This window comes from Rhinichthys klamathensis, unplaced genomic scaffold (assembly GCF_029890125.1).
Source record: "Rhinichthys klamathensis goyatoka isolate OS25496 unplaced genomic scaffold, OSU_Roscu_1.1 h1tg000330l_1, whole genome shotgun sequence".
Lineage (NCBI taxonomy): Eukaryota > Metazoa > Chordata > Actinopteri > Cypriniformes > Leuciscidae > Rhinichthys > Rhinichthys klamathensis.
The window spans coordinates 1,007,501-1,017,500 of record NW_026606845.1 but is presented as its reverse complement, the minus strand read 5'-3'; the positions used below and the strand labels follow the sequence as shown (position 1 = coordinate 1,017,500).

The 10,000-nt window shown below is 38.4% G+C and overlaps 1 protein-coding gene across 1 annotated transcript in view; it reads left to right on the top strand.

Moving 5' to 3' along the window:
* Positions 1–3,890: 3,890 nt before the first annotated feature.
* Positions 3,891–10,000, top strand: part of metrnlb (meteorin like, glial cell differentiation regulator b) — a 14,170-nt gene continuing 8,060 nt past the window's right edge. Inside the window, exons 1-2 of the mRNA XM_056272061.1 lie at positions 3,891–4,077; positions 8,273–8,658. Of these exons, the coding sequence (XP_056128036.1) occupies positions 3,995–4,077; positions 8,273–8,658 (469 nt within the window). The 5' untranslated portion in view covers positions 3,891–3,994. The remainder of the gene's footprint in view (positions 4,078–8,272; positions 8,659–10,000) is intronic.

Here is a 10,000-nt window from a genome sequence, read left to right as displayed (position 1 = left end):
TAAATAGACGCGGTAAGAAAAGCAGGCAACATTAATAACATGGTTTAACATTGTAATAGCATGTTGCTAGCATATTTTTGACGTGTTTCTAGCATGTTTTAGCACATTGCTAGTATGTTATAGCATGTTGCTAATAATACTCATGCTAACATGTTTTAGCACATTCCTAGCATATTTTAACAAAGCTTGTACGTTTCTATCATGTTTAAGCATGCTTCTATCATGATTTAGCGTGTTAGCATGTTTTAACAACATTGCACATTGCAAAATGCACATTTCTAGCACGTTTTATCACATGACAAGCATTATTTAAGGCGATGCTAGTATGTTTCTAGCACATTTTAACATTGCTATAATGTTGTAGAATGTTGTTAATATTAAATGCTAATATTTTTTAACACATTGTTAGCATGTTTTAACATGTTGCTAATGTAATTTTGCATGTTTCGAGCATGTTTAAACACATTACTAGCGTAATTGAACAATGCTAGTATGTTTCTAGCATGTTTTAGCACATTGCTAGTATGCTGTAGCATGTTGCTGATAATATATATGCTAACATGTTTTAGCACATTGTTAGTATGTTTTAACATGTTGCTAATGTAATTTTGCATGTTTGGATCATGTTCAAACACATTACTAGCGTAATTGAACACAATGCTAGTATGTTTCTAGCATGTTTAGGTCATTGCTAGTATGCTGTAGCATGTTGTTAATAATACATACGCTAACAAGTTGTAGCATACTGCTAGTCTGTTTCTAGCATGTTTTGGCACATTGCTAGTATGTTGTAGCATGTTGCTGATAATATAAATGCTAACAAGTTTTAGCACATTGTTAGCATGTTTTAACATGTTGCTAATGTAATTTTGCATGTTTGTATCATGTTCAAACACACTACTAGCATAATTGAACACAATGCTAGTATGTTTCTAGCATGTTTAGCTCATTGCTAGTATGCTGAAGCATGTTGTTAATAAATATGCTAACAAGTTTTAGCATACTGCTAGTCTGTTTCTAGCTAGTTTTAACACATTGCTAGTATGTTATAGCATGATGCTGATAAAATATATATGCTAACATGTTTTAGCACATTGCTAGCATGTTCAAGCACATTTCTAGCATATTTTAGAACACAAAACTGGTTTGTTAAAACAATTTTCTATCATAATTTGACATGCTTCTAGAATGTTTTATTACATGACTAGCATAAGATAGCAATGCTAGTATGTTTCTAGCATGTTTTAACACATTGCTAGTATTTTTCAGCATGTTTGCTGATAATACATATGCTAACATGTTTTAGCATATTGTTAGCATGTTTTAACTAAACGCATTGCTAGCATGTTTAATCACATGGTTAGCATAATTTGACACAATGCTAGTATGTTTCGAGCATGTTTTAACGTTGCTAGCATTATGCTTCTGGCATTTTCTAGCACATTGCCAACATGATTTGGGGTTAAAGGCTGGAAAACATCAATATTTTCACACTGAGCTAATGGAGATGATGAACAATCCCTGTAATCTTAGGGAAAAAGATCTGGGAACTGGTTCCTGCGTTCCTTCCCAGAGTTCCCGGCTTGAGAAACCTCTCACATCCCTCTCGCACCTCGACTCAAACACGCACAGGTGTGTGTGTGTGTGTGTGTGTGTGTGTGTGTGTGTGTGCATTCCTGATGCCCCGCGTCACTGGACCTCTCCAGCGTTCCCTGCTCTCAATCAGGTCCTCTTGCCTGTTGCGTGTGCTGGAAGCGCCTGAAACTCTTCTGCAATATTACTGTGTTAAAGACATTATTAAAGGTGGAAGGAAAGAGTTGTAAATAATGCAGTTAAAGACAAACAGGCAACGTGAAGATACAAATAAGTCTTGTTTATAAATAATGGTTGAGTTGTTGTTTTTTATTTTAGTTAGTTGCCAAGGTAACGTTTTTTTTTTATCTTATATTTATATATATATTTAAATTAACACAGACTATTTTTAATACTGTTTCAGTATTTCGCAGGTTTACTTTAAATCCTCTTATTAAAGATGAATTTTTAGATTATAAAAAAAAAGTTCTGATGTTTTCAGTGTGTGTGTGTGTGTGTTAGCTTATATCACTGTCTGACAACAGCAAACGTTAATAATGGATGACAGTCTGACAGCTCTGGTTAGTTTTATCTGTTTTCCTCTCAACAGTCGTTCATTTTGCCTTGTGTGTGAGAGAGACTGGAATGTGTGTGTTCCATTAGGACATTATCTGAGGTCAGCGGCCACGTTCCTGTGTGTGTGTGTGTGTGTGAAAGAGAGAGAGAGAGAGTGAGTTTGTGTGCGTGTTTGAGAGAGAGTGAGTGTGTGTGTCTGAGAGTGAGTTTGTGTGCATGTTTGTGTGAGAGAGTGTGTGTGTGTCAGAGAGTGTGAGAGATAGAGAGAGAGTGTGTGTGTGTCTGAGAGTGAGTTTGTGTGTGTGTGTGAGAGAGAGTGTGTGTGTGTGTCTGAGAGTGAGTTTGTGTGAGAGAGAGAGAGAGAGTGTGTGTGTGTGTCTGAGAGTGAGTTTGTGTGAGAGAGAGGGTGCGTGTGTGTGTGTGTGAGTGAGAGAGAGAGTGTGAGTGTGTGGGATCAGGTCAGAGGTCATGGCCTGTAAATGTTTAGGATGGTGTGTAGGTGGAGGTGTCAGAGCTCAGCACGAGTCATTACACATCTGATCTGTAACACACACACGCCATCCCAAATAAACAGGGCTCTACATAGAAGACTGAAACTCCTGAGATTATATTTCTACTGATTTACTTTGTGCGATTTGTCTTACTTTATCCATCCAAGTTGCCTTTCATTTGTTTTTGAATATACTATTTTATATTTTATGTTTGTATTAAATTTAGTCACAATTAGTGTTAAAAAAGTGTGTTTATATATACACACACACACACACGAGGCGCGTGCAGCGTAATAACCGCGCGCGACTCAGCAGCATCTGATACCAGTGTTTATTGAGCCCAGAATAACCACAGACTCCTCAAGACACGCGCATGAGTTACACACACACACACACACACACACCCTTACAAGAACATGCTGCTCTACCGAATGGGATAGTGAATCTGAATCATACTTTTCTTAATATGCATAGGATACGTTACGATAGTGAATCTGTAAATGAGTATCGTGGATCTTAATATTCATTACGTTGCGCCAATGCAAATACCATGAATTCCAGCAGCCTATCCGAGATCATCTCTCCACATCGGACTGAGGCTCAGCCGGGCTCCCTGACTCCTGCATATATATATTACACTCAGTTGAGTTACTTCTGCACGCGCGGGTTGTCATTTCTGGTAGCCTACATTGTCCAAGGTTACATTGTGTCAAAACAAAAGTGTGTCAGAAGGTTAGATCTAAAAAGGAAGTAAGCTTTATTTAGTTATATTGTTAGATCTAGAATGGGAAGTCATGTAAAAGTTAGTCATAATATTAGACCCAATGGGGAAGTCAGGTAAAAGTTTATCATAAAGCTAGATCACCAAAAGGTCAGATTCTTAGGCTCAGAAACATGATATTAATTCTAAAAGACAGTTTACAATCTTTTTTATTAAAAAATCCACCACACTGTCAAATTCAAGGTAATGGGACTCAAATGTGTCTTTAAGGTGCTTAAAATGCTATGGCGCTACTAACACTAAAATAACTTAAAATGTACAATTTTGAGACTTAATCATTCATAAGTAAGTCTGTAAATACTGCTATAGGCGATTGTATCGTCGCGCAGAAGGGGGCGTGGCTGGCGCGTACGGGGCGTGCTTTAGAGGCGGGGCTTGTGTTTGTGGGCGGAGCTTGATGAGAGCGATAGTTTCTGCTGGACTCTATCAGTGTCTGTGAGCTTCACACTCGCTTCAGGAACTCATCATCTCTGATGTCTGGTCGTGATTCGGTCATGTAGTGTTTTAAACTATCCAGAGCGGCGGAGGATTGTGTTTTTCTACAGACTGAAGCAGATAGTTGGGGTTTTGGAGGATGTTTTTATTCATTCTTCTGTCAGCTCTAGTCCTGTGTGGATGTGCTCAATACTCCAGCGACCAGTGCAACTGGACAGGAAGGTGAGCCTTTTACATAGCCTTTTTATAGCCTTTATAAAGTTGTAATATATATATAAAGAAATGCAATAAAATGTTATCTTTATTTCTGTCCAGAGAAACTGCGTACAAAATAAATTGCTCATTAAAAGCAAGTCTTATTTTGTCATGAATTTTCTCGTTTGTTTTGCAACAATTTCTTTCATTTTAGACAACTAAATCTCTTTTGTTTTAGAAATGTGTGCAGGCAGAGAGTTTTTACATTTTAAAACTGGTAATAACCTTTAAGACTTGTGTATAAGAGGTTTAAATAATGAAACTGTGTGAGATGTGATGGGGAAGGTCCGGACATGCCCTTACTCTGGACATGCTCTGACACTTACTCTGATTCGCGAATCATTGTTCTTATAAACCAGAAACGATTCGGATTTTGAGCGTGAATTGTTGCTTCGCTTGGATTAGAACTTTTTTGGGGGCTAAAATTGTGGAGTGCTTAACATGTATGAATCATAAAATCGCATCTGGTACAAGTATTTAGGTATTTAAATATTTGATGGTCTTCGCGGATTTTAAAAGAACTGTCCGAATGTATCGATTCACTAGAATGAATCTGATCAGCGCTAAAACGAGTTGTTTGCAGAGAGAAACTGTGTTCCATGCATGTATGCAATGTTAAAGACTAAAGTCTTTGTTTATTGTTTTACAGAATTTATTTGTTTGTCTTGGTGAAACTTCTTTTTTTTTTTTTCAAATAGTTTTTATTTGTGATTAATACGTTCGGAGACATAGATTTCGGTGTCAACTTTTGAATTTGTTGCTTGGCCGAGCTAAATGTGGCAATTTATAATACAAGGAAACATAAAATTAAACGAAATGCAAGTTATAATTTAGAGGCAGCGTTTCTCAATTCAGTGAAATCTAGAATTTTAATCGATTTTCGGTATTTCAAAGCCATGAGTGATCTTGTTTCTTTTTATTTGATTTGGTGCAATAATCTTTGTGTGAGATTATGGATGACAACCTGCATTTTGCATCCCTCTTAAGATAATTTAGCCTTTTCTGTTCTGATTATTGTTTAACAGTGTGTTAATGACTGGACTGTTTATAAAGCGTTTTTAAAATTCTAATTCTCTCTCTCTCTCTCTCTCTCTCTCTCTCTCTCTCTCTCTCTCTCTCTCTCTCTCTCTCTCTCTCTCTCTCTCTCTCTCTCTCTCTCTCCATTGACTTTAGTGTTCTGGTTTAAGTAGCTGACTCGCACTTTTCCTTTCCTTTCAACTCCTTGATTTAACTCTTTGAATCAGACCGCGTGCGAATCTGGCCTCTATTATGCGCTCCGCGACTTAATGGACTCCAGAAAATGATTTAATAACGTTAATTAAAAGCAAGCCAGATGCATTTTGGGGTCATGTGTGCGGGGCTCGGCTCTTTTTCTCCGGAGGACATTTGGCACTGTTTTCAGAAACCAAACCCCGTCAGTTTAATTATAATGCCAAGTCATGAACCCCAGCTGTAGCTGTGAAGTTTCATCATTTACTCACCCATGTGTTGATCCAAACCCTCCATATTTGGTGGAAATACAGGAATACCATTAATTTGTGTTTTAGAATCAGCCAATCGGTTTTTAGACTTTTGATTTTGGATAAACTCAATGGATGAGTCATCGAATCCTGCTTTTTAGGTGTTGTTTTTGAGGTCATAATCTTTCAGAGAAGTCGTGCTGTTCACCAGGTGAAGAGTGTAAATCTCAAAGCCTCCAGTCCAGCTGAAACAGACACAAACACTGTAATCATCCCTAAATACGCCAAACCACAACCACTTGAAAGCGCTGTGGCGGGGAAAATGCAAATGTCACATCTGGATGACAGCTTGTGTGATATCGTTCATGTGCACATTACCCTTCGTCTCCTATCATGAGCTTTCTCAGAGACTTCAGGTTGACTTAAAATCCCACAGTTTCGACATCCGATCTCTCCTCGTGTGTCTGAAAGCTCTTGGAGATGAGGAGGAGGTCATGAGTGGACAAGAATCCCAATTTGTCAAGCCCTCAGATTTATGGGTCATTTTACAAACGAGAACCTCTGTGTTGAATGAGAAGCGAGACTCAACTAAGGCCCTGTTCACTCCTGGTATTAAGATGTGTTGTGGCCGATCGGATCACGAGTAGATGAGGGACACGTTCCCGTTTACACCTGGAGTTTTAAAAATCAACTGTGGCGTGTAATGCTGTCAAATCACCAGCCAATTTGGCATGTGATTATGTTTACTCACTTTGCTGGGGAAGTTCATGTAAGCCAGATATGCTCAGATTTAGCGTAAATGCTCATGAGTCATCATAATATATTAAATACAGCGTACTGTGCAGAATCTCCGCATATCTGGCTTACTTGAACATGACCGACACTACGAAACAAATAACGGCACGCTTGTTCTTTTGCATTGAAGCAAAAACGAAGATTAAAAAGCATTTGGTTAACAGAAAATACATTATTTTCCAACATCCTACATTTTTTTTAATGTTCTTTGCACTGGATTGATCTGTCCATCTTAAAGACATTTTTGGTGAAAAGGATGAGGATGAAAGAGGTATAGGGAAGAGATGCTGGATGACAGGATTTTGTTTGAATAAGAAAGTAATGTATGAAATTCAAATTTTATAATATATAAGCTGTCACTCAAAAAAAATGATATGTTGGCTTTAATTAACTTTTTTATGTCAACAGGATGCACATAACTGGGTTACGTTAAACAAACATAATTTGGTCATGTAACTTCAACACACTCAAATAAATGATATGTTGGCTTAATTAACTTTTTTATGCCAACAGGATGCACATAACTGGGTTGCGTTAAACAAACACTGAACACTGAAGCAGTGAAGCAGATAATTAAGTGAATAATTGAGTGATGATTGAGCATTATTGAAGACACCTGATGTTAACAAGCAGAATCACTGAAGGAGAAAACCGGAATTTCATGTCACCATTATGGAGATCAGTGTGTGTTTTAGTTGGACTCTTGACCCACACATTATTAACTTTTGATGATGTTTGGCTGCTGTACATGAGTTATAACAGCCAGATGATCAATTAGAAAAGGTGGTCTGATGGTGTTGGTTGTCTTTTAACATAATCATTATATCACAATCATTTGACCTGAATCACTGAACTCGTATAAAACCCAATTTCTGAGTTAAGTTTACCTTATGGATTATATCAGCACTGCCATTGTAGAGCATACCATTTATAGCCTTTTCAATGGAATCCAAATGATCAAATCAATAAAAAAGAAACAAAACGAAACTTCTAAAAAAAAAGAAAAATGTATGTAGGCACACACAGACATCAAGACACACACTGTGAATCTCAACAATGGTGACAATTATAAAGCATGTTGCAGTGCATTCTGGGTGCCAACAATCAAAACTCATTCATGGCTCCTATTATGCATTTCTGCATGAATAAATAATGAGCTTATGTTCAGAGGTGATATGTTTGTCACCATTGCTGAGATTCATACGCTAAATATTGATGTCTGTGTGTACTTGCACACAAATGTTTTTTTTGGACGTTTTTTATTTTTATAGATTTGATCATTTGGATTTCATTGAAAAGGCTAAAAATGGTATGCTCTACAATGATAGTGCTGCTATAATCAATAGGGTAAACTTAACTCAGAATTTGGGTTCTATATGAGTTCAGGTAAAATGATTGTGAAATAATGATTATGTTAAAACACAACCAACACCATCAGATCACCTTTTTTATTTGTTCATCTGGCTGTTATAACTCATGTACAGCAACCAAACAAAATCTAAAGTTAATAAAGTTAATTGTGAGGGTCAAGAGCCCAACTAAAACACACACTGATCTCCATAATGGTGACTTCAAATTCTGGTTTTCTCTTTCAGTGATTCTGCTTGTTATCATCAGGTGTCTTCAATAATGCTCAATCATCACTCAATTATTCACTTAATTATCTCATTAACTTTAACACTGCTTCAGTGTTCATTTAACACTCAGCTCAGAGTTTAATTTGGTCGCTTAAAATTACTTAACACCATTATGTTTAAGTTACATGAACACATTATGTTTGTTTAACGTAAACAGGGCCTACAATTGTTGAGGAACACAGAAGTGTTGGCGAGTGTTTAGTTGAGAAGCTGTAAACTCTTGTGTTGTGTGTCTGAGAAGCTATTAACTCATGTGTTGTGTGTCTTCAGCGGGCTGACGCACGAGTCTCACGCGCGGGACGTGGAGCAGGTTTACTTGCGCTGTGCCGAAGGCTCTTTGGAGTGGCTGTATCCCACGGGAGCCGTGATCGTGAACCTGCGGCCCAACCTGTCGTCCTCCACACGCCTCCTCGCCTGCCTGAAGCCCCGGAGGGACTCGCGCGGGGCCACGCTGTTCCTGGAGCGGGCCGGGGAGCTGCGGGCGCTGCTGTCGGAGGAGGAGCAGGCCGCCGGGGTCGTGCGCTGCTTCAGCCTCGAGGAGGGGGCGCTGTTCGTGGAGGCGTCCGCGCGCCGGGACATCAGCCGCAGGGTCACCGCCTTCCAGTATCAGCTGATCCCCACGCAGACGCCAGGAGACCGGCCCTACTCGCCCGCAGGTACAGCTCACACATACACAACAACATCTGGAGAACAACGGAAAAGGTTCTGCCGGGAAAATTAGCCCATGATTTACTCACCCTCAAGTCATCCTAGGTGTACATGACATTCTTCTCTGAGTAATTTAAAAAAAATGTCCTGGCTCTTCCAAGCTTTATAATGGCAGTGAATGGCCATTTCGGTTTTGAAGTCCATAAAAGTGCATCCATCCATTATAAAAGTGCATCTATCCATCATAAAAGTGCATCTCTCCATCATAAAAGTGCATCTTTCCATCATAAAAGTGCATCTCTCCATCATAAAAGTGCATCTGTCCATCATAAAAGTGCATCTCTCCATCATAAAAGTGCATCTTTCCATCATAAAAGTGCATCTGTCCATCATAAAAGTGCATCTGTCCATCATAAAAGTGCATCTCTCCATCATAAAAGTGCATCTATCCATCATAAAAGAGCATCTATCCATCATAAAAGTGCATCTTTCCATCATAAAAGTGCATCTCTCCATCATAAAAGTGCATCTCTCCATCATAAAATTGCATCTTTCCATCATAAAAGTCCATCTCTCCATCATAAAAGTGCATCTGTCCATCATAAAAGTGCATCTCTCCATCATAAAAGTGCATCTTTCCATCATAAAAGTGCATCTCTCCATCATAAAAGTGCATCCGTCCATTATAAAAGTGCATCTCTCCATCATAAAAGTGCATCTGTCCATCATAAAAGTGCATCTCTCCATCATAAAAGTGCATCTGTCCATCATAAAAGTGCATCTGTCCATCATAAAAGTGCATCTCTCCATCATAAAAGTGCATCTCTCCATCATAAAAGTGCATCTGTCCATCATAGAAGTGCATCTCTCCATCATAAAGGTGCATCTATCCATCATAAAAGTGCATCTCTCCATCATAAAAGTGCATCTTTCCATCATAAAAGTGCATCTCTCCATCATAAAAGTGCATCCGTCCATTATAAAAGTGCATCTCTCCATCATAAAAGTGCATCTCTCCATCATAAAAGTGCATCTGTCCATCATAGAAGTGCATCTCTCCATCATAAAGGTGCATCTATCCATCATAAAAGTGCATCTCTCCATCATAAAAGTGCATCTTTCCATCATAAAAGTGCATCTCTCCATCATAAAAGTGCATATGTCCATCATAAAAGTGCATCTCTCCATCATAAAAGTGCATCTTTCCATCATAAAAGTGCATCTGTCCATCATAAAAGTGCACCTGTCCATCATAAAAGTGCATCTGTCCATCATAAAAGTGCATCTATCCATGATAAGAGGATTCATCTTCAAATGAGATTTGTGATTGAGATCAAATTATGATTGTCA